The sequence below is a fragment of the Pieris rapae genome, chromosome 3 (assembly GCF_905147795.1).
Source record: "Pieris rapae chromosome 3, ilPieRapa1.1, whole genome shotgun sequence".
Taxonomy (NCBI): domain Eukaryota; kingdom Metazoa; phylum Arthropoda; class Insecta; order Lepidoptera; family Pieridae; genus Pieris; species Pieris rapae.
This window is the reverse complement of record NC_059511.1, coordinates 3158937-3184671: the sequence shown is the minus strand read 5'-3', so window position 1 is coordinate 3184671 and position 25735 is coordinate 3158937. Positions and strand designations below refer to the sequence as shown.

At 32.4% G+C, this 25735-nt stretch overlaps 1 protein-coding gene across 1 annotated transcript; it reads right to left on the bottom strand.

The window, feature by feature from the left end:
* Positions 1 to 9726: 9726 nt before the first annotated feature.
* LOC110991623 (tyrosine-protein kinase hopscotch) lies at positions 9727 to 25684 on the bottom strand. Its single transcript, XM_045634528.1, has 22 exons — positions 25225 to 25684; positions 24899 to 25050; positions 24633 to 24791; positions 24114 to 24291; positions 22995 to 23149; positions 22358 to 22450; positions 22171 to 22290; positions 21453 to 21601; positions 21069 to 21203; positions 20097 to 20224; positions 19120 to 19256; positions 18245 to 18442; positions 17395 to 17545; positions 16380 to 16518; positions 15863 to 15937; positions 15400 to 15512; positions 14886 to 15116; positions 14003 to 14155; positions 13408 to 13581; positions 12534 to 12706; positions 11982 to 12131; positions 9727 to 11761 (listed from the first exon to the last, which is right to left on the bottom strand). Exons 1-22 carry the CDS (start codon positions 25462 to 25464, stop codon positions 11623 to 11625), a joined length of 3342 nt encoding a protein of 1113 aa, XP_045490484.1. The 5' UTR covers positions 25465 to 25684; the 3' UTR covers positions 9727 to 11622.
* Between the last annotated feature and the right edge of the window lie 51 nt (positions 25685 to 25735).

Below are 25735 nucleotides of genomic sequence, written 5' to 3'. Positions count from 1 at the left end.
TCCTGTCTTTAGCTTAGGATGTTGGGTGTAATTTGTACTCCCTGATTCTAAGATTACGGAATCCTTGATTATGTTTGTAAAACGTACGTTTCTAACCTTTAATACAATCAATACAATTAGATTTTCCACTTTCTTATATCTTTATTCATATAGGTAAACAAGTACACTTATGAACGTCAAAAAATTAAATTAATTGTAAATTTACATTTACTGTTAATTCTCAAATCAAGGGCGTCGAACGGCAGAGAAGAACTGGCAATAAACTCTTCGCCACTTTTTTTAATCGCCAAGTTTTTTCTTTTACACAACGTTTATAAGGAGCTGGAACCATTACACCATGTTTCATATGACATCTTGAGTAATCATGAAAAATAAAATAAATTAAAAACAAAGATTTGTCCTCTTTCAGCAAGAGGTATGGTGAAATAGGTACGCACTTACATACTCGTGGGAACAACACCCAAATACATAGTAGAAACAACTAATATCACCGCATACACGAATTCAAGCCAGCCATCGGCCCCCTCGTTGCTTCTCTTTTGACGTCTATAAAAATTTACATTTAGCTTAAAACAAAATGAGAAAGAATGAAAAGTATTATCTCTAATAACTCAAATACATATGAGATAACTAATTCATTATTTAAATATTTATGACAATGGTAGATCTTTTGGGTCCATTATAAACTTATTTAAATAAAAAAAACTAAATTTATGTATGAATTTTAATAAAAAAAGGACTATAACCTTTTTAGGTCTGGTCCTCAGGTTTCTGTATCTGTTTCACGATCATTTACTAATCTAATAGGCAGGTGATCAGCCTTCTGTGCCTGACATACGCCTTTGACTTTTTGCGTCTAAGGTAAGCCAGCCGGTTTCCTCACTATGTTTTCCTTCACCGGTCCAGCGAATGCCATGCAATGCGAATGCTAACAAATGCGCACATAGAAATAAAGTTCATTGGTATAGCCGGTGATCGAACCTACGACCTCAGGGAGAGTCGCACGCCACTAGGCCAACAGTCAACACTGCTCTTGTATTTTTATTACTAATGCCATTACCTTAAACCATTATATACAAAAAAGATGAAATGTTATCATATATACATTGTATGAAGGCAAACTTCTTTAACGGATATGAATTAAAATGTATTAGGTGCATTATGTATATAACTTTTAAGAGCTTTTCAAGAATCGTAGTCAGCGAGAGACTACAGTGTTCCGTACAAATATATATATAAATCGAATACAATAAGTAAACTTACTCTTCATCTTTTTTTCGTTTAACAGAATATTAATTTTTAATATAACCTCATAACACACTACACTATATTTCAGAACCTCTGAAGTAGAACCTAACCCACGGATACTAAGCAAAAACATTGTTTTATAATACAAATAATATTTAGATTTTAGACTATCTATGGGTCGAGGTACGTAAAAAGTGTAATATACGTAATAGTGTATTATAAAATAATTTATATTACTGTCGCATTGTCTTAGTTTGAAGTGTGAAAGGATTTTTGATTAAAAATAATGAATAATAATTCTGCATTAAGGAATTTTACTGAAACACAACTAATGTTTCAGTTGGGTTCTATTAGTGATCCTCATGTAGTTTTAAATCCACAATTTAGTGCTTAAAACCATAATTAAAACATCAAAAGACTACAAAAATGTAACTGAGTACACATATACCGAAAAACATTTTTCCTAATAAATATCAGATTCGCTTTGTTCAGGATAATTGAACATGCTACACAGAGGAAAATTCCAGTTTTTGTTACAGAGAATTAACTTGTCACCGTGATAAATATAAACACAAGTGTCATAATAAGATTTTATTATAGATTTGGAATTTTAATAGCACTTTAGCCTGCTATATTTTTCCAACTGTCAAATGGGCAATATTACAAAACTTTGTCAGTTTAAATCGGGATCAAGAGTCTTCAGAACTTCGTGAATGCTGGATACAGATTATTCTCAGATTTCTGTGTTTAACTTGGTATGATGCTTCATAAATTATTCACAGGCATCGTTATTCATGCTTAAATCCTACACGTTTTCTACTAGATAGATAAATATAGCTTTACGCCTGTATATTTTCACTATTAATAAACTGAAACGGTTTAACGAAAATGAAAATTTATTTAAACAAAAGCAATAAGTGTGAACACTATTTTTTTAAGTAACGTGACATTTTCAGACTGCATAAATATAGCCAAAGATGAAATACAACTTTTATGTGGGGTTTGCTCATGATGCAGGTGATTTTGCGCTTAGAATATTCTCAATACACTTTTTAACCACATTCCGCGATAGCCTAAACAAGTCAAGGCTTAAATAGTGGTCATTGTATGTATTTATTATTATATTATTAATTTATGGTTCTCTCAAGACATTGACGAGATAAAACTTATAACGTCAGGTCAATTTTAATGTTCAAATTAATATTTATATCCATGATTGAACTTTTTTAGATAGGCTGAAAAGTTCGTTGGTTAAAATAGAAAATAACGATTATAGCGGTCACACAATTTTTCGATACCATTTTCATAGTACGATTTGTCTTTAGCCTCAAAATAAGCTTCCGTTTCGGCGACTACTACTTTACCAGCGCAAATGTCTGGGATTACGAGAAAAATAATAATAAACTAAGGTTGCGACAAAAGCCTTCCATCAATTCTATTAAAACAGACACACCTAACAAATTAGATACTGACTTCACAAGTCCTGAAACAGCGCGACTTCAAATGATAACTAAAATTTAAATTATTTATTACTTTGCTAATATGAACATATAAATTACCTAGGTTTCTAATTATTATTCTAAAACACAAGAGTTATACTACATTGAGAATTTCATTTTGAATATATTATTATCAATTTAGGAGTGAGTCCAGGGTCGCGTTATATACGTAGTTAGTAAACATTTATCAGAACAGTATCAAATAAAATATAGTGATAAAGTAACGGGCCTGGATCCGGCCTCTCATGGAGGAATATTTTAATTGGTTAAGAGTTGGGAGAGTAAAGAAGTAATATAAGGGTCTCGAGAAGGCTTGTGTCAGAATCGGCGAACGAACTTTAGTTTGTTTTTAATTAAATAAATATAAAAAAAGAACTTCTCGAAAATAAATCCTATTTTTGTTTTATTTATATAGTAAAGCCCTCCCTCCAAGGTTCTAGTCAAGTACATAAAAAGCGTAATACATATAAAAAATGCAGTTTAATCTGTATTGCATAATGTATCTATAAAAGCAAGTGCTCGCAACGGCCAGACCATCGTTATTTTATAAAAGCTAAAAAAAATCTGTGCATGTCCCCTATACAGGTAAGAACGACCAGCGACTATAGGGTTCGGGTTGTGTTTACTGGGGTATGTAACAGATTATAAAGGTGTATAAAATAGTACCTTTAATTAGTTAAAGGAAAATATATTTATATTTTGTTAGGAATAACTTTAGAAATCTCATTATCCAAGTGCAGGCACTTTCATGCCGGCAATGTTGCCTGCCAGACACCCTTATATCCATGTGCCTATGTGCTGTATGGCTTTGCCTTGGCCTGCATTCTTTGAAGAGCAAGTATAAAATTCGTAAACACTGGCTATTAATGAATCACTTGACATTTCGAGGGTAAACATTTTAAGTCACTATTATTAATTAACGTGAAGGCAGGTGGGTTGGAACAGGCCTTTTGTCAATATTTGTGACTGGCGGGCGCAGTGCTCTCTATCAATCTGTCTATAATTCATTGCGTTCCATACTTTATAGCTCACCTGCGAAACGTCTATTAATTATACCAATTTGCCAGTTTTGGTATATTTTTAACTGATATTATATATATTGTACTTGCAACTATGTTGTCCATATAAGTACAATATATAATATAATATTATAAAGAGGTAAAGTTGGTAATGTGGTAGGGAGTAATCTTTGTATCTACTTTAGATTTTTTCTCAATAGAAAGCCACAATCTACAAACAAGTTTGATGCCTGCATGGACTTGGTTGCCAGCTGTGAGCCTATACCAGTAATATTTGCATCCAAATAATCCAGATTCCAAAACAAAGTTCAGAGAAAAGTCATTGTGTGGTACATTCACAATAACGACCTCCATCGGGAATTATGTAGAGGACGCCGCCACTATAATCAAAAAGATTACTGCCCACGAAAAAGGCTCCACTATCACGTGAATATCTAGGCTATTCAACTTATTGACACCACGAGCCTAGTGAGAAGATGGAAAATTAACTATTTAATTGAATTAATTAATTTAAGTGCGCGTTAGTCAAGTGCTAAAAGATGGTAACTGAAAAAATGAAACACAAGAACTGAGTCTTCTTTCTTATTCGACAGTTTCTTATGTAAAATATCCTTATTAAGAAATAAGTTAAACTTCAATTTCTTATTAGTCTTAAGTTAGGCTAGATCGTAATGTTCCATGATGTCTCAGAAGACATTAACCAGAAAGATTAAAAGAATTTCCCGTGTGAAGTCGGAACGGATGGCTGGTATTATAATAAAATTTATTTATATATCTAGTCCAGCCATTACTTATAATGTAATAATACTTGTTCTAAATTCAAAATAATTATAAAGATTAAAAAAAGAAAAGTTTTTATGTAACAGTATTTACTTTTTATAGCTTTCCAGACCGAATTATACTCGTAGAACTGGGCTGTTAGTAAAACTTCCTTTTTCTTATACTACTTTGTTGTCTGCTACGACATAATAAAACATATGCTATTGTACAAACATTTTAAATATTAAGATAGTATATATTTCAGAAAGCATTCGTTCGATATCATTTCTCAAACATTCATACAAAACTGAAAGTAAACACGAAGACGACAAACGAGATCCATTGTGTATTACGAGGTTGAAAAGTTAAAATGTTTGAATAAGCTTAGAATATTTTGTAAATATTGAAATATTATTCATAAAAATAGAACAGGCAACGTATATTAACAACGTATCATGAAGTTCAACCTAATTTTTTACGTTGGAAAATACGTAGCATTTTCGTATCGAAACTGTTACGTTTGGAGCCGCAGGATTGTTTTTTTAATTGGAGTATCACCGTTTGCCGTTGGCCACGCTGGCCATAGACGGACCGCATGGTGCAGTCGAGACCTGTATAGCGGTCGCATTGAAGTCGTACCGACTGTAACACGATCACATAATGCAGTCAACTCCGACTGCTTAGAGCAGTTGTGTTCGACCGCAAAATAATACTGATGCGCGCTCATTTACAAGATGGATTTCGATTGAGAAACACTGCATCTTGACTACTGTAACAATAAGCAAGCGTAGGCGTAGAATACACGGTAGTATGTGGGTGCGTCCAATACTACAATCAAGAGAACAGTATGGAATATTTCATACTTTGTATCCCCAATTCACCAGCTGAGAGAAGACACTAAAAAGTTTTTTAACTAATTTAGAATGTCCGTGGTTACATAAAAAAACTTAATTGTAATACAGCACTTGACCCGTTTTGGGTAATTAGATTCTGTGACACATAGGCCTCTTCCAGCTGATTCTATTCTTTTCTAATATTAGCTCTTCTTGTCCAAGTTGTGCCTCCTATTCTCTTTATATCGTCTGCCCATAAATAAATATAAATTAACTAGCGGATCCGACACACGTTGTCCTGTCTACACGTCTTTAATTTCAAAATTTCAATTTTTAATAAGCCATTTTGATGAAAATTATTATTCAAATGTTATGACAATATCTAACGATCCAGCACATGGTCACACACGATATAACACAATGATAACAAAACTTTTTTTAAATTTCGGGACAGACTAAAATTAAAATTCGAATATTAATTAAAATTTGAGACTGCGATGGTAGCGCCGTCTGTCGGATCCAATGTAAAACATTCCAAAATCAACAACAACTAATAAATTGAAAATTAATTAAAAAAACATTGTCCAACCACAAAATTGTGAATCTAAACCATTCCCAGATCCCCTTGAACACACACAAAACATTTCGTCTAAATCGGTCCAGTCGTTTAGGAGGAGTTCAGTCACATACACACGCACACAAGAAATATATATATTAAGATATAAAAATATTACATAATAAATAAAATAAAAGTATTTACAACTTTTTTTATTATCATTTAAATGTATTTAATACGACGTGAACACAATACATTTTTAAACATCTCTACTAAGCAGTCGTTTTATTATTCGATGCGTCACAAACAGGAAATACTTTTACCAATTGTAATTTGGAGGTAATCGGTAAAGTTAAACTACGAACAGTACCAAGTTAAACCACCTTAGTGTTCGATCTAATAAGATCTCTCGTAACTTCGAAGGGGGTTGCCAAACTTTACAATAGTATGTTCTTATTAAACTTAACGGTTGGATAGACTTAATTGTGTATTTTATCATTTTGAATCACATCTGTTCAATTCCGAATGTTAGAATAAATTTATTACATCTATGTCAATAAGATTTTCCTTTTTATACAAACACAATGTATGTAAGTTTCCTGGGTCATCGGGTGCTTAAATAATAGAAGATGTTTGTCTTATTTTATATTAACCACTCGCGTAGAACAATAGAATATGAGCTAAATAATATAATGTTAGTTGCTATGCAATTTAACAGTCGAAGAGAGTGCCTACGTCTGGCTATGTTGGGGTAAGGATAGGGTAAGACAGGGAATTATCACGCTTATCCTAAGAAAGCCTGAGTGAGCAAAATGTACAGCCTTGGCTCGTACAATATAGAATCATTGCAACAGCATCGTGCCAGCAGTTATCGGCTACCAACAAATCCCCATACTAATAAAGAAAAAATAGCAATAGAGCAGGAGCAAAAATTCCCCCATTGGTAGGTTCGGGATTTCATACATTGTATATATATTAGATATACGATGGAGACACTGTGGACGCCCTCTGCCTCATCTAGGTTATAGGATATTTGTACAGACCACATGAGTTTTCACTGGCTCTATACACCTCATACTTTTCTCATCCTCTGTACTTACGTCTACTGGTGTGTAAGACGAAGATGCGACGATTAATAGTAATATAATATATGCCCTTCCGTCTCCATATTTACAACAGAATGATGAAAGCAAAAGACTCCAATTACGTCTCTATTTTAAAAATCTTACTATGCTTAGTAAAAATCTCACTAGTAATATATATTTTTTAGGTTTCCTTTTGCGAGCAGTGTTGGCCTAGTGGCTTAAACGTGCGACCCTTATCTCTAATGTCGTAGGTTCGAGCCCCGGCTGTGCACCAATGGACTTTCATTCTATGTGCGCATTAATATTTGCTCAAACGGTGAAGGAATCGTGAAGGCTTGGTTTAGACCCAAATATGGAGGCTGATCTTGTCTATTAGATTGACAAGACAAATATCATGAAACAGATACAGAAAGGCCCAGATCTATAAAGGTTGTAGCACCACTGATTTTTGTAAATACAATCTTGCTAAATAATGACTCCTTAGCTTTAGTACCTAATAAAAGTACGTATAGCAATCCTATTTAATGAACGCATCAAAACGTAATAGGATTCTGTATGTTGTGGTTCCATCTAGTAATTCATCTCCCGAGGGCTAAATTATCTCAGTAACGTTGTTAGCATAGATTATATACAAACCTAGGTATATTCACAGTACACACCTCTTATATTTTAATGATAGTCCTATATTATATCGTAACTATACATATTGTTTTCAGCTGTTAGGATTTTCCTAGTGATTGGGTTTTTAAAAAAAGAAAAATATGTTTCGAATACTCGTACAACTGAACAATAATTAACAATTAGGATTCTCAAAATATTAAATAATTAATTATTCGTTCATATGCGTCAATTATACATATATACGTATATAATGAAGGTCGGAATCAATTCATCGCATCCGTTTCATTCCGAATGTTAGAACTAATATATTACATCTGGGTCAATGCCGGTAAGATTTTTCTTTGTATTTACAAAGACAATATAGAATCATAGCAAAAGGGTCAAAAGCATCGTGCCAGCAGTTATCAGCTATTACGTTATAAAAGAAAAATAGCAATGGAATAAAAGGAAAAATGTCCCCGTTCGTAGGTAAGGGTTTTTATACATTGTATATTTATTAGATATACGATGGGGACTCACTGTGGACGCCATCTGCCCCATCTTGGGGTTATAGGACACGTGGTAATATTTATTAAACAAAGATAATGCATTTATTTTATGCATAATATTTTGTTGCTGGAGCCAAATTAAATGGTAAATAAAATGCAATAATATACTTCCCAACTATTTAATATTTATAAATTCATGGCAAAAAAACGTCAGATAATTTCGGACAATACAAAATACACTTAAAGAAAACCTTAAATAAATACATATTTACATAAATTCTGATAATAAAAAAGACAATTAAATATTTTATATTGCTCGAAACGCCATAATAAAATGTATTCCTATAATTTGTATAATATACTATACAATGATTAAAATTCATTAGCAACTACAAATTGACATATAATTGACAGTGTCACGACTATGTCATTTGCGCTAAGCTTACGCGTGAGTACTATTATAGGCACGTAAGTCTAGCGCTGGCCGATACATGGAGAGGATTGCTACGCATGTGTACTGTGGTGCGGGGGCCGGAATGCGACTGGAGAGCCAATCGACGCTCTTCATTCCGCTAGCCCCTCTCAGGTACCTTATTTTTTACTTCTGCGCAATAACGGTCAGCGCTAGAGTTTCGTGCCGCTACTTGTATCACTTGCAAAAAGCAGTACATACTTTAAACGAATTTTGTGGCACTATAGACTATCGAGACATTGCGTCAGACCCGAAACATTACATATGAATGTGATGCAGACATCGCAATCCTTGAGCCAAACTTATATAACTTGGTAACTACGGTAGAAAAATCCAGCTAATTCGTTGTAGTATATATATATATATATATATACTATATATATATATATATATATATATATATACACAAAAGTATACAAGATTCATACATTTAATAAATCTTCTTTTTAATAAAACAGCATCAACACATGTTTACATATTCTATGGAATAGAGAAATAAGTTGAAGTGCCTGTGCCGAGTTGTTATACTTAGTTATGTCGCTAAAACGAGGTAGAAGAACTTTCTACTGGCGGCACACAACTTTCTTTTTCACTTTCCTCATTTATCATGGTTTTTACCAAATAATTAATGATTTTAGTTAACAGAAAATTTGTTACCTATATAAAAAAGTAGGACCTAAATTCTTTTATCTTTGACTTTTAATCTTACAACGAAAAACAATTATTAGATGAAAATATCATTTTATATAAATTGTGAATGCAGCATAAATTGCAGTTGGTATCTATCTAATAATATAGTATATCAAATATAAAGTGGACAACATAGCCTAGTAGATAGAGTTGGAACTATACGCTGGCATAACAACTTGTAGACAAAAATATTACGTAGAAGTATTATTATAATACGACCCAAGTGTATGGGAATGTAAAACGAAACAAAACGTTGCGTTCGATTGTGATTGATCAAAAGAACGTAAGTGACGTATGTCACATATCAACGACTAGAGATTTTTTAACCAATGAGAATCCACCGAAGCGCATAATCGTTTTGACAACTGATGCTATTGACCAATCAAAATCGAGTACTGGACGATTTGTTTTACAAAAAAATATTTTTAGTTTTCAGGATTATTACTTAGAAAAAAAAAGGAATACTCAATATTACTCTAGCCTTACCAAATTAGAGAAAAAACAGTAAAATTCCTATCTTTTTAACAGTTTATTTTCTACCTATTTAGTTCTTCATATTACATAGTACAATAGACTGTTATTATAACGCCTCATCAATTTCTTTTGTCAGAAAAGGGCAAGTAACTTTCCTACATCCTACTTTTGACGTTTGAGTTTTGGATGATACCAGTTAATGTAGGTATAAGATTGAGCGAACTCAGGCTTCTGATGAGGGTCTAAAAATAAGTTTAATAAACTGACTTGCTTGTATAATCTTAGAAAAGAGGTTCCAGATAGCATCTGGAACTATCTAGGGTCTACTGAAAGTATTCTGCTACATTCACAGCTATTTTCAATTAAACTTTTTAAAACTGAAACGATATATAAACTGATATATAACTATATAAAGTAAGGCCATTCGATTGCTTAGCACCACGCCACATCAGTCTCTCCCTATACCTTATCACATTCGATTAATAACTTTCCATATTAAAAAAAATATTTGTACGAATCCTGTAAAATAAAATCATTCTAAGCAATTGCGATTTAAAAAATTATAATATCAATAACAATAAAAATTATCTTTGGTTTCAAACTTACATCGTACATTGAAACTATTTACATAAAAACTATATGATTTTCGTAATTCCATTAGGTACCACTTAACATTAGACTAGCAATTAAACCTCTGATTTTCTTAAAACTAAAAACTGCTTAAAACGTTATTAAAACTTCCTTTGAACGGCAAGTAAAGTCAATGGTCACCGCAGACATGATACGTTAAGCGCTGAAACATTGAATTTTTATCATTTTACTTTTAGAGAGAGGCAAATTACGTAAAATTGAGTATTTTTTCCAGTCCACGTCGGTTGATTTTTTTTTTCATTTTCTTTACAAAATTCATATTTGCCTGTATTTAAATATCGACATCACTTCATCATTAACCCCACAAAAATGTTTTACTAAACTTGTTACATTTCGACACATTTAATTCTTTTATTAAGAAAACACATATTAAGAGAGGATTAAATTGAATTTTCAAAGTTAAAAATACAAACATACACTTTACGTAAAATGTTCAATAGCGAATGTTTTTTAATAATATAGGAAAGGAAAATTTTAAGTAAGTCAAGAAAATGTATCTGGGAGTACTGAAAGTTCTAGCCAGAAGAAAATCTATTTTTCATTTTCCATTTTTGATTTTCGAAAGACTTAATTTAGAGATTAAATTAAAAATACTTAAAATATCATGTGCGGGTTCCCTAAAAACTATAATCCTTAATAATTGTAAAGAGGTATTTGTAGTTAAAAATATTTACAACTTCAATGCATCGAGGAACAAATATACAACCATTCCATTAAATTCCGTTTCATATTAAAAAATATTTTATAAATTCTTGTATATTTCTAGTTTGTCGGTACAAGAACATTACATATAATAACATAAAATTATATCAAATAAATTTCCTCAATATAAAAGCAATAGGCCAATTAGACGTGTATTATAACGAGAACTTCGATGTATTCCTTGTTCCCAATAATTGCAGAACATTCTAGTTATTTAATATAATTTTAAAAAATATTGCGAAAATTACAAATTGTATTACTATTCGAGGTCGTCGTCAGTCGTAATCATTACTTATGCGAGAGCAAGACAGCACGATGCGCAAAAGAGAAAAATGTATTTCTCACCGCACATTTTAAAAGCGATACTCAAAAGCAAATCTATGCTTTATAGGAATGTTGTCATTAGTCTAATAATAGACCCATTTACGTATACCTTAATTGTACGTACGTAGTTACGTCACAATAAACGTTCGCTAGAAGCGAATTTGTCCGCGATTTCAAGCCAACTAAGCCTAATTAGTTCCTTCATTTGTATTCGTCCATAAATCGCTTACACATATGTACGAGATCAATAAATTTTGGTCTCATATTGGGATCCAGCGCCCAGCAATCCTTCATCAGGTGACGAAATATTTCTGACGGGCACCCATCTGGTATTTGGAAACTGCAAAAATATTCATTGCTTAACTAAAATATAACTTAGTTACACTTTGCACTAAAATTTAAAATACGTATAGGTTCTAATGCAGGCAAATTAGAAAAGTCTATCTTTTACATTTTTATTGTATGGTCAAGGATGGGTCACTACTCACTAACGGTGAAACTCAAAGTCGGGACAACGCTAAGCATGTATCGTATATCAAATCTAATTTGTTTTAACATACCAAGACGCCCTCTCCCGTGGTCGTTCCACATCAAACTTGGGGACCTCAAGACGTGCACGTGTCAGTATCTCCCACGCGGTTACTCCGTATGACCATACGTCACTTTTTGTTGAGAAATGCCACGGTTCAACGGCCGACTCTGGCGCGTACCTTTAAAACAAATATTTATTTGAATCTGGCAACTGAATGCTTAATTTCTAATTAAGTGGCAACACTACTATATTCTCCTCCTATCCGTTGACTATTTTACCGACAAAATATATCATTTTTATTAGTCTTTATTATGAATACTTTAGAAGAAAGTGTATTAAGAAATAATTTAAAAAAAGATTAATTCACGAGAATAATAATGTTTCTGGTATAATTTCTACTATTTCTACTACTCCCAACCCCATAATCATAAAAAGATAATTAAATTGCACCATTTAAGAATGTTCTTATCCGTTACAGCGTAAAAAAAAACTTTACAGCAAGGCACAAAAAAAACATTTTTATTTACTAAACTTTTATAATAAATATCACTTAAAATATTTGTTTAGATAAAATACATACCAATTTATAGGCAATAATCGCTCAGTCTTTATCCTATAAGCACTCTCCTCCTTGGGAATAATCCTCGCGAGGCCAAAATCTGAGATCTTGACGTGGTATTTGTTGACAACGAGAATATTTCGAGTGGCTAAATCCCGATGTACAACATTTTTTGCGGACACGTGATCCATTCCCTAAAACAGAAAATAAAGACATTTAATACAGACATACATTTAAACTTATCTTGTAACTATATATTATGTATTCATTTTTTTTATGTCGTAGCTTATGATGCCCATCTCTGTCATCGAGAATGCTAACTGAATATTACAAATTTAATCTCATAATAGGCCACATTCTATAAAGTAAAAATCTAATCGTTTAATCTATGAATATCTTGTATATCTTTCCAAATATTGTTCTGGTTTAGAAAAGGATTGCAGATTTCTTATGTTTAAGTGAAACTTCTTTAGGCGCATGATGGTAATTTTTTTTACGGATGAGACGTCACGTAGATGTGCAGCGGTTTTGTCAAAGAAAAGGGAGAGAGCAATTGAGACCGATTGAGAGAGAGTGAGAAAGGGATATCGAGAAAAATACACGCAGACTTTTAGGTTATTCTGTCGCATAACGTCTTATGATATATAATACATGATCATATACTGCTACATGATCATGTATTGGGGCCAAATAAATAATAATCAATAAAGTAATAATTAATTAACAAAGATTCCATTCTGACATGTGTAATTTGTGCGTTCGCACTTTTCAGTTTTCTTAACAGAACAACGCCCAGGGTTGTAAAACTTTAACAAACTTTTACAATCTCGTTTTAAACTTTCATAATTCCACAGATTACATAAAATTAAATAACAGCTTATATAAATGTACTTACAGTAGCAATATCCTTGCAATATTTGAGCAGATGCGAGAGCCGCAATTTATCGCCTTGGAACTTGAGGTAGTAGTTGAGTGAACCCTCTTCAAGATACTCCATCACTATGAGAACATCTGACCCATGGTCCCACGAATATCCAAGGATTTCCACTATATTTATATGTTGTAGGGACTGAAAGAGTAAATATTTAAGATTTATCAGAAAAGCACACGAAATGACAGATTTCATGTTTATTGACAAGTTCGCATTTGTATTCGTCAAAGTTTTTTTATGGTCCACGGGCGCACCGTAGCCAAAGGGCTCGCAAGTGCGTTGTTGGCCTTTAAATTATAATATGTTGCGAATCGTTAATAATAGATAGAGACGGACGGTGAATGCTGTGTATTTGACGTTCTGTGTTCACTGGTTTTTTTAGTAGCAACAGTTATGGAAGGCAAAATATTGTCAAGCTTATGCATTTAATTAAATTTATGAAAAATACATCGCTTTTTACAGTAAAATAAACTTTTGACACAATAAAGTTTACCTATGGAATGACAAATTAAGTTCATGGCTCAGCTTCATACCTTCTGTGTTCTGTGTTTTTGCTTACCTTCATAATTTCCAATTCATTTTTGAAATCTTCATACAAACTACCATTTCTCTCAGACTCTTGTCTTGTTAACTTTTTAACGGCCACTTCCATCCTTTGAGATTCTTGATTATCGCGCTCCATCCAACCCTTGAAGACATGCCCATAATTTCCCTACAATATGAAAAACAATATGGATATAGCAAATATTTTATGTAATATTAGTGGTTCCATTATACATGACTGTTTACCTGAGGAATTTTAACCTAACAACGGTTTAAACACACAAACAATGATAAAGATTTGTCATAGTATACATGAACGAACGCTTATTATTTCAATATCTTATATGTATCTTTAAACGAGCAATTTTTGTATATATATAATTGGAATCTTGGAATCGGAACCAACGATTTTTATGAAATTTAGTATATTTAGTGTATATTTATCGATAAATCGATCTAGATCGGAATAATTTCTAGAACATGTAATTTTATTCGTGTTTTATCAACTTAAACATAGAACTGCTCGTTTAAAGATGTCAGTCAAATAAAACCTTAAATATGAATATAACTATCTTTATTCGATATTTATATTTTCATCATTTTATTAGTATATAATTCGTACTTAAATATAATTTACAAAAAACACAATTTGTAAAAAAAAATACCGGGCTAAGCTCGGTCATCCAGGTATAGTAATCATACAGAAAATCCAAAAAAAATCTTTATTGCATTTTGATATGAGAATATATCACGTCCACACAGAAAATAACAAAATCCTATAGCCATTATACTCATATAAGAGACAATAGGTTAATGTGTAGTTGGTGAATTGAAGTTAGTTATCAATTACTTTTAGTGGTCTATTATCTATTATCCAAACAAAGAACGTCTATACTTACACTGCCGATCTTCTTAGTAATAGTCACGAGGTAGGTCTTTCCCTGAGATACAATGGACTCCATAAGCCGTGGGGCCGAGCAGGCAAACTCGTCCGCGGTCTCTAACCCGAGTCCCAAGCCGAGCACGCTGCTACGGCTACTACGTCCGCACGACAACGTCTCGTTGCGTAACGCGTACGTCATCGCGTTTAAGTTATGCTCAAATGAGTTCGCGCTTTTGTTATCTCCGAACTGTAAAACATCTTTTTTCTTTAGTAGGGATACGACGTGTTAAAATAATCTGATATATTTGTTTTAAATTTAATTTAATGATTTTAAAAAGATCTATTGAACGTGATGCCTAGCTTAAATAATGTATAAATTTATTTCAATTGGTATTATCTTTTAAAATTAACCACTGATGATTCAATATGTCTAAATATTAAAAACATCGTTGAATTACATTAGAATAATTTAAGAATTTAAAAATCCCGGGGCGTCAGACTAAAATATTATTTTCCTTAAATGTGCTTACCATATTATCATAGTGATCGGACATTCCATTTATAGAATTAACACTACTCTCCACAGACAATAAGGACTTATTACTGCCCGCATCACTCAACTCACTAGGAATAAATCTGTCACCTGTAAACCAGATTAATATTTATATCCAAAATATAAAAGCCACTTATTTTTACAAAATTTGAACACAATTTTGGGAAAAGTGAGACTTATTTTATATATATATATTATATTTGTTCTTTGATTTTTTTAGTCTATAATTTTGGAATGTATGTGTGTTTAGATATTTAAAGTTAATTAGTAGTTTATTAATTTTAGGCGTCCATAATTATTTTATTTTGTTTAAACACTGTAATATAATCTGTACGATATTATTATTTTTAATATGCACACAATGTGAACTACACAGAGATTTATTTTTAATTTATCAAAATACAACGCGATGTGCGTTTGTCTATGGTCGGTTGACTTACTTGAAACCGTATCATGATGTTCTAGATGGTCGAGTGAAATCTTTGGTTCTTCATATTCGTGTATAGGTACGTATTCTGCAAAAATATATTCATATAGGTAAAGTAATAGGAATTTTTATATGTAAAACTTATGGTTTTTTTTTTTAAATTAAACCATTATCATCATTATCTTTTGCATATCTTGCGACACTAGAGTGTACACTATGTGTGTGATATGATCAAAAACTAATATGTAGTCGATGCGAGTAATTGACAACCGTCACGAAAAATTCAATCAAATATAATAAAAAAAAACATCCTTTTAGCTCCCAAAGCTCCGTATCTATTTCGTATAAAAATTCAAAAAAAATTGGTTTCAAAACCACAATATATAATATGAAAACTAACCGACTCCAAAAAACTGAAATAAGGTTTACTATTAGATAAACAAACAAAATAAAACTTTCAATTTCACTTTTTACAGATAAAGCATCTTTTAACTAATACGCTCTTAATAAATCATTTAATTTTAACTTACCCCTGTGCAGCATATGATTCATATCTCGCATGATCTCTTGCGGCCTCAGAGGCTCGCTTTGCCAACATTGCCTCATCAATGCCCACACTTCGCTGGGACACTTCGCCGGACGGAGTAACCGGTCGCCCATTTCATAACTCTAAAATTCAGTAAACGTTTAAATCTTAAAGCAATTTTCTTTTTAAAAACTCTATTGCACTAACATAAAGTGAACTGAAAACTGCATTATTATATAATGCGGATCATAGTTTGTATAACAAGAATGGTAACCATGGTAACAAATCCGTGGACAAGTGTAGTCCATGTTTTATAAGCAGGCCGAATATTTACTGCGTTGATTATGTTTGAGAGAGACTGGTGGTTTGAATTTCAGTAGTATCAAGTCAACAGCGTGCTATACAATATTCAACATTATATAATAACTAGCTGATCCGACAGACGTTGTCCTGTCTACACGTCTTTAATTTCAAAATTTCAATTTTTAATAAACCATTTTGATGAAAATTATTATTCAAATGTCTAACGATATCTAACGATCCAGCACATGGTCACACACGATATAACACAATGATAACAAAACTTTTTTTAAATTTCGGGACAGACTAAAATTAAAATTCGAATATTACTTAAAATTTGACACTGCGATGGTAGCGCCGTCTGTCGGATCCAATGTAAAACATTCCAAAATCAACAACAACTAATAAATTGAAAATTAATTAAAAAAACATTGTCCAGCGGACAAAATTGTGAATCTAAACCATTCCCAGATCCCCTTGAACACACACAAAACTTTCGTCTAAATCGGTCCAGTCGTTTAGGAGGAGTTCAGTCACATACACACGCACACAAGAAATATATATGTTAAGATGTAACAAATTTGGTTTTGTTAAAGAAATTTGAATAAAATGTGAAGTCTCTTAAGCCAAGTTTAGTTTTATCAAATTTTTTTATATTTTTTAAAATAGTATTATTTATTTATTTATATTATAATAGTTATTTAATTAAAACAACTCACCCTGGCAGTTAAAACAGGATTAGTATGAGTTGGCGATTGTCCATATGAAAACACTTCCCAAAGAGTGGTCGCGAAGGCCCAAATATCGCCTACAACCGACCGCTTCGCCAGGGCCATGTCAGCGAAAAAGTCAACAGGAATCCAATGAACACTAAATACACAAAAAACATATTAAAACTAAGCAACACACATTATATTGAAATATTTTATAGTAAATCAATCTGATAACTTCCTGCTTTCGTAGTCAGTTAAAATAAGCCAATGGCAATGAGTGATGCTACAACCTTTTTTGTCTGGTCTGGGTCTCTTTGTTCCTGGAATGCAGTAGTATCCTTCTGTGAGCATGTAATGCTACAGGAGGAATCAGCAGAACGAGAGAGGGAGCGCTTTATAATGACGAATCCTAGCAGTAGAAGACGGGGAGTAAATAGGAGAAGATATGCCCATCTCCTACCTCCTATGTAGTGTATACTGCACCGAAGGTTTTTGTCAGCGACCCCGGAGCATCTGTAACGCGGCTTTGTCGAGGTCATCATCCAGTCTCTGAATAGCAGAGATTTTGGTGTGGGTCGCAAATGCATTACCACCTCGAATATAAAAAAAGGCATTTTCTTTCGAGCATTCCGGGCATTCCGGTTTCCTCACGATGTTTTTCTTTACTGTACGAACTACTGTAAAATGCGGACATAGAAAGTACATTGGTGCATGGTCGGAATTCTAACCTCAAGACTAAGTCACACGCCGAAGCCACTTAAACTAAAAACAACTATATTTTTTTAATTTCTGTTAACCCAGTAAATACAGCCGAAGCCTTGCTTGTATGAGAGTAAATAAATAAAAAAAAACTAACTCTTGAGGCGTATACTGTCTCAGCGTTGGTCCAGACAGCTTCACAAGCATCCTATCAGCCTGATGTGAAGCAAGAAGCAATCGTCTGCATCTAATATCACCATGGACAATTCCAGCTTCCGATAAGTCCCAAAGCGCTCTTGCCAGGCCAGCTGCTACCTTCTTGAGATGGAGCGGCTTAACTCTTTCTTCGTTTTCTCTGTGATTAACAATTGATACATATTTCTTTATTTATTTACTTACTTTCTTACTTACTTACTTACTTACCTACCCACCCACCTACCTACCCACCCACCTACCTACCTACCTACCTAACTACCCAATTAAATTTCTCTAAAAATTAAAAAAAAATATTTAGGGGTGGACACCCTTAACATTTAGGGGGATGAAAAATTTCATGAGAATCGATCCAGCCGTTTCGGAGGAGTTTAACCACAAACACCGCGACACGAGAATTTTATATAATATAATATATAAAACCCACCTTTTGGGTTTCATTTCATTCTTTAAACCGATTTTATTTAGTTTTTGCCACGAAAAAAAAATCCGTGAACGTATACACGTACACCGCATGTCCAACATACAAACAATCTTTCGTTTGGCAGAATTTCAGGTCTTTTCTTATAACTTCTCTTTCCACCCGTGAAATTCCACCTCTGATTTCATGTTCCACACCACCACTTTATGGAACCAGCTGCCATTCTAGGGATCCGTTAAAACTTATGGGCCAGGAAAGTGCATACCACATTTAAAGCCGGTAGCAGGTGTCCCATGCCAGCGGGAAACACTAAACTTCAAGTGGTCCGCCAGCTCTTTTATCTCCTGCACCATAAAAAATCTGTCGTGAAAATCGTGGATAGGTTATGCAGTATATACCTTAAATAGACGTCAAAAGGTCCAAAGGGCAGGTACTCGAGGACTAGCGCCGTGGGAGAGCTTAAGGTGACACCGTACAATCGAACAATAGAGCTAGACTGTACGCATGCCCATTTACTTGCCAACTCAACAAAATCCTGAAAAAAATATTATATAAAACGATTAATCAGATATAAATCCGCAAACATTGTAAAGCCACTAGATTTTTTTAACCCGATGGCTCGAATATCTAGGTACGAGTTGATATTTTTATATATTGTCTAGTCAACAAATTCAAAATCGTGAAAAATAGATAAAGGTCCTAAAAATATGAGCGATGGCTCATTCCATTCGGAATCACCTCTAGAAAAATGTTTTTAAAGTAATTTGGTGGCGGTTAAAAATTGCAATTGTTATTAACAAAATAATAAAACAAAAACAAAAAGATATTTCGTTTTTTGATAACTCGAAAAATATTAACATTTAAACAATTCCGGAATTCTATCTCCATTATTTATAATTTTAATCAGACCTTGAAATTAGGGCTCCGCGCGGCAGTTACATATAAATATGTTTTTTAATAACATAAAATGTGATTTTAAAAGCATTTTTCTAGAGGTGATTTCCGAATCGAATGAGCCATCGCTCATATTGACTTTTATCTCTATTTTTCACGTTATTGAACTTGTCGACTAGACTAATAGGTGGCCTTGTCTTGTGACCCAGAAGGTGTTTATTACTCACAAAAAGCACTTAATTACTAAACACTTAACTTACTACCATACCTCAAAAATAATATAAAAATTATATGTAACATTACTATAATTACAGTGAAGAGTTTGTCGATAATATTATGAAATCCAGATTTTTGACAATGCTGATTTTGAAATTAATTTTTGCACAAGATATAGCTGGTACCACATACTGCTTTTTCTCACTCTTTACTCTTAAGATATTTTCTACTATATTAATATTGTACGCAAAATTACTGAACTTACCTTCAAATAATCATTGGCTCTATCTCTCTGCAATGTTTTGAAGGCGACTTGCAGTTTCTTCGTTTCGTCAAGTCTCCAGAGCGCTTTGTATGTAGCGGTTATATTTTCGGAGCCAACTTTCTCGGATCCTGGAATTAAAACATTAATTAACAAATTTAATATCGCACGAAGAATAAGAAGTGAGGAAATCGTGCCTTAATCCAAAATAGTTGACCTGTGTCAGTCACAGAACGTCAAGACCAGATCACGGTAATATCATGTATACAGTATTGTAACTTCATACAAACAGACGACGCGCGAGCTATACCTACTCGCTCGGATCTCGGCATGCGCTCGGCATGCTACAGTCGCGGATAGTGTGTTGGTTTTTAGTCAGTAACCGCGCGATGGAGGAAATATTCCGAACTTCATTTAAAACTAAACATATAAATTGTAAAGTAGCTTCAGGTATCTATAACCAAGTAAAAGATATTCCTTTAATAATATAATATACATTTACAACATAATAAGAATAGGTAATTATGTCGGTATATTATTTGTTATAATCAAACATAGATAAAAATAAACATGATTTTTTAATTAAATCTACCATTAAAAAAATTTTGTATTTTTATTGAACACTTTCTATTCAATTCACGAAGTATTTTATATTATCATATTAATATTTCTATCGCATGCTAACGTACTGTGCTGCTGTAGGTATTTATTTCAAGGACACGGGCCAGTTACAATACTGTAGACATAATATTACCGTGACCAGATGGTCTGTGGTTTTTTCTAGTATCTATTGCTTATGGAATAGACAATAGACATTCAGAACACTTTAGATATTTAGGACAACTATTTCTTTATATGGATAAAAAATACAGAAATCATTATTCGTCATCAGTAAAACATTTTCTTAACATTTTGATTGTTATCACATGGCTCTTTTATTTCAGAAAACAATTCTTTTTGAACTTTGAAACAAACCTGTATATAATAAAATATCCTTGTTTGGCAAGCATCTAGGACTTTTGTTATCTTTTAGAATATCTTGCAACTCGGCTTGGTCGATTCTCACTCCCTTCTTCACAGGCTCCCCACACAGCAGTAATTGAGACTTATCTGAAATATTTTTTTTTCAATAACTTCTAATATTTTATTTCTAGTAACCCTTAAATAAGACGAATATTTTTGAGTAATTTATGATTCTCATATTAATTTCTGACTATTGTTTTTTAATATTTCAATCTTTAAACAAAACTCTGTAAGGGAAACTGAATACTTAAAAATTTATTAAAACAAAAAAAAATAGAAAAATGCTTCAGATTTTTTTATGTTCTAACTCATAGCCACTTGAAGTAAATTAAATACCATATTCCGAAGGAGGTATACATTCGTTGAGAAATATCCTTCCTTCAGGGTTCTGATGGCAACTGATCAGCCTTTCGATACTAAAATATTTTTCCTGATTAAACACGTAGCCGTCGCCTTTGAAGTCAAGTAAATATGTTTCTGTTGTGCTGCAAGTTAATAAAAACAAAACAACAAATCAATGACGTCATATCGATACATGTCCCTCATTAATCAACGTACGTACGTTTTGTACGTATTCCAATGAAATACAGTTAATTCAAGTATTTAAAGAATATAAAGAGTATATTCGCCCGTTTTTTTATTATGGACATACTCTGGGCCAACAGGATAAAGGAATTGATCTGAAGGACTATGAAATTATTTTAAAACTAACGGCACGTTCCGGCTTCTCACGAATGAACGTTAATCTTTAAAACATTTATTGTAGTAAGTATAAAAGAAAATTAGAAAAAAACAAACAAGTTTATACCAAAAAAAAAGAAAAACTAAATTTAAAGAAAGCAAAGTTGAAATATTTGGAGAAAGGACAACCAAGTGGGCAGTCCTATTTTTTTTTTTTTTTTCAAAATTCAAATACTAGAAATTATAAATTAAAATAATTGAAGAAATAAATAATGTTTTCAGTTCAATATCCAGTAACTACTAAATTTTGGGAATCTATTTCAAAAGAAAGCTGCTTTATTCCTGCAAAACTCAATTAAAAAGCTAACCATACCTATTTTTTGTACAGGCATCTAGGTAATATATATTGTAGTCATCCTGACATTGTCGAAGTATAAAACACCCATATTTCTTACTTCGCTTCTCCTCCAATTTCCGATACGAAAATGCTCCTCTGTAACAGATAAGTATATGCAAAAAATGTTTAAAATTTTGATTATATTAAGAATGAATTTTCTTACCCGACAGGTCCATGACATTTTATCCTATGCAACTCCTTGAGAGATGGTGTTTCATCATCTTTAGAGAGATTAAAAGTCCATTTCACCATTAACCTAATATAACAATGTTAAAATTAAATTATAGAGGCATTTTAAAACTTATTATCAAAGTGTTAAGTTATTAATGTTAACACTTTGATAACTTTACAAGCGTCTTAATGTTTATAAATATAAATCTTGTGTTTCTAATAGAATTCCTTAACAGCTCGATATTTTTTGTATGTGTTTATATTGATTTGAGAATGGTTTGGATGGAATGCTTTTCAGATATGTTAAATACAATAAATTATAGATATCTATAATTTATGTCCAATACACAAATTAATAGTATTTACAATATTCTTAACCTTCATAGTAATAATAATTATAAATAATTTAAAGAGTTTGGTCTCTGAGGCTGTCCCTTTATAAAACATATTACGCCTTTACATACAAAATATTTTTTATAAGAATAACAAAATTGTTATTTCTATAAGTAGCACTACCAAAATTATTAGCAGGTCTCGTTCGAGGTTATGCAATCATTGGTAGTACAATTAATTTTATTTGTGTAATACTTGATACGACATGGAAAATTATTTTAAAAAAATATTCTTACCTATAGTACCCATCGCAAATCGATATAAACGAAGATAATTGTTCTTCAGACTTGAACTTAAGGAAAAGTGGTGTTCCCCGCCGAGACACTTCCAAGCTATGATCACCGTTTCTCGTCAGATATATCAACTCTTCAATCGCGCATGCGTGGAACCACTGCAATTTTGATTCAAATGAAATTGGGAGGTGTAATCTCATAAAAACTAGGATCACAAAATTGGATATAAATTTCTAAATACTGTAAACATTTAAGCAAATCAACACAAAAATACCAAAAATGTCACACATAATAATATCAGTGGCGCTACAACCTTTTCACGTCTAGGCCCTAGATTGCTCTCTGTCTATTTCATGATCATTTATTATGTACAAATGTAGGTGGACCTATTTGTTTGTACGCTGGCTGAGTTCACAAGAGTTGCTTGCTATATTGTTAGTTATAAGATTTAGGAATTTAAGTTTAATTTTTTAATGTTTGTATGTAGGTTAGTTGGTGTGGGTAATATAATGGAATTCTATCGCATTAGTTGTAACTGTTAAGATAGGAAAATTTACTGGAAATAAATAAATAAATTAATTAATATTTAGGCAAGCTGGTGATCAGTTTCCTGTGCCTTACTTTGCCCTTTGGTCTAAGGCAAGCCGGGTTTCTTCACGATGTTGTCCTTCACCGTTTGAATTCGAGCGAGTTGTCAAGAAAGTCCATTATGCACAGCAGGGTTTCGAACCTACGACCTCAGGTATGAGAGTCGCTCGATGAAGCCACTAGGCCAACAATGCTCTTTTATACATATTTACATAAAAAATAAACTATTTTGAAACAAAAAACAACGGCCATCTAAGGAAACTTATGTTCTAAGGTCGATTTCAGTTAAATAAATATCATTAAATAGTCTGTATATTAACAATCACGTAAATTCGTAAAAATTATTATGATTTTTTTTAAACCAATTGGCCGAACAATAACATCTTTTACTTTTTTAATTAGGTCCCGATTATTTTCCAAAAGAGTTTATATTAAATGTAGAACCTTAGCAAGAATTGCCTGTCATTTAAGTAGGCAAATAAAAAGCACCACAAATAATAAAATAATATTTGCTTAGGTTAGATAGCTACATACATCTCGCTTCAGTGTATTGTAGATCCGAATTCCAGGTTGATGTGGATGAAATGGGGCAACAACAACTTTTACAGGTGTGCTTTCTGCTCCATTTTGCCATACTACATCTTTATATTCCTCTGCTAAATAGTTTGGTGCAAGTCCATATAACTGTTGTAGATATAAATTTTTCACATAGCTGTAAATATTTAACTACATTAGGCTTAAAAGGTGAATGTATATATCATTGGAAGAGTGGAAGCTAATATCTATAGTAATATATAGATAGATTTATATTTTGGTGGGAACTCACAACTAAGACAAATTCTAACTTTTCTACGGAAACATAATTGTATGGGCCTAGGATAAAAAATGTTAGTGAAAGAAATGATGAATATATCATGCCACAGGTTAATGTGATTTTACTCAATCATTATCATTTAATAAATTATTACATATAATAAATTGGTTTTATCATCTATGTACTTCTCAAACTATTTGTTATACAAATATATTAAATAACTTAAATAATGAACTAACTTCACACTATGACCAGCAGAGCACAACTTCGGTAAGCAATCATATGCATGCTTCTTTAGGAATGGCCCATGACTCTTTACAACAACTTTTGGTATGTACTTCTTATAATTTCTAACAACTTCGTTTAATTGTAGATTGTCTTCTAATATAACACGCATCCTGAAAAAGAAGAAAAATAAAATAAATATCACATACATATTTAAAATAGTATGTTTCTACTGTTTACAATTATTTAAATTTAGGTAAACTAAAACATTGCCACTTACATGTCTGCTATACCTAGTCCAAGAAGTTCCCGTTTATGTTCAGGATATTTAATCTCTGGTATTTTATTCTCATTAACATCATTTCTTGCTTGTTGGAAATAATAATCATATGTTGTCATATCAATAGTTATCAAAAGGCTCAGTTGGGGAACCTTAAAAAAAGAATTATCATTTATAAATTAAATTTCTTTTATTATTTTCATGAATAAATGGAATAAAAATAATAATTAATTAATTAATACAATAATTCATAATATTCTTCGAAAACGACATTATTCCGAATTTTTTTTAAAGTACATAATATAATCTAAGCAGTGTCACACTACCTTGAACCTAATTCTAAGTTCGTAATCTCTTGAACCGGAGAGAACTTTGCTGTTATCTTTGAGGAAATAGTCCGTGCCTTTAATCCGTAATGCAAATAGAGTACGGGTTAAAGGAGGTATCCCATATTTCTTGCACAATAGTATACAAAGTTCCTCAGCCGTAAGACTATTTGAACATGGCACAATATTGGGCACGGGATCGACAACTACGGCAACTTTTACTGTCTCGTGTGAAGCCATGGTTTATTTTGTAAACTTGAACAACAAAAAAATTAGACGCCACCACTGATAAGGCTCAAATTAAAAATGTGTACACCATATCGATGATATTATAATATCCCGTCCAAATGATAATCATCTTGGTAATAACCACAACAAGTTATGTACGTAATGTATAAATCAATGAAATAATTAAAATGTTTATTTATAAACCAAGTAAGGTCACCACTTGCCACTGCCACCAATACACAGACTACGGATTACGGGATCACCAATATATATACAAAGGTAA

Bases quoted from the DNA above. Each gene is read 5' to 3' on its own strand.
- LOC110991623 (XM_045634528.1), bottom strand. From the start codon at position 25,464: ATGGCTTCACACGAGACAGTAAAAGTTGCCGTAGTTGTCGATCCCGTG. The intron at 21,204-21,452 runs GTATTTAATTTA...AAAATATTTCAG, and splicing joins TATACCTCCTTCGGAATATG to ATAAGTCTCAATTACTGCTG. The intron at 18,443-19,119 runs GTATATACTGCA...TGTTAATCACAG, and splicing joins CCTTTTGACGTCTATTTAAG to AGAAAACGAAGAAAGAGTTA.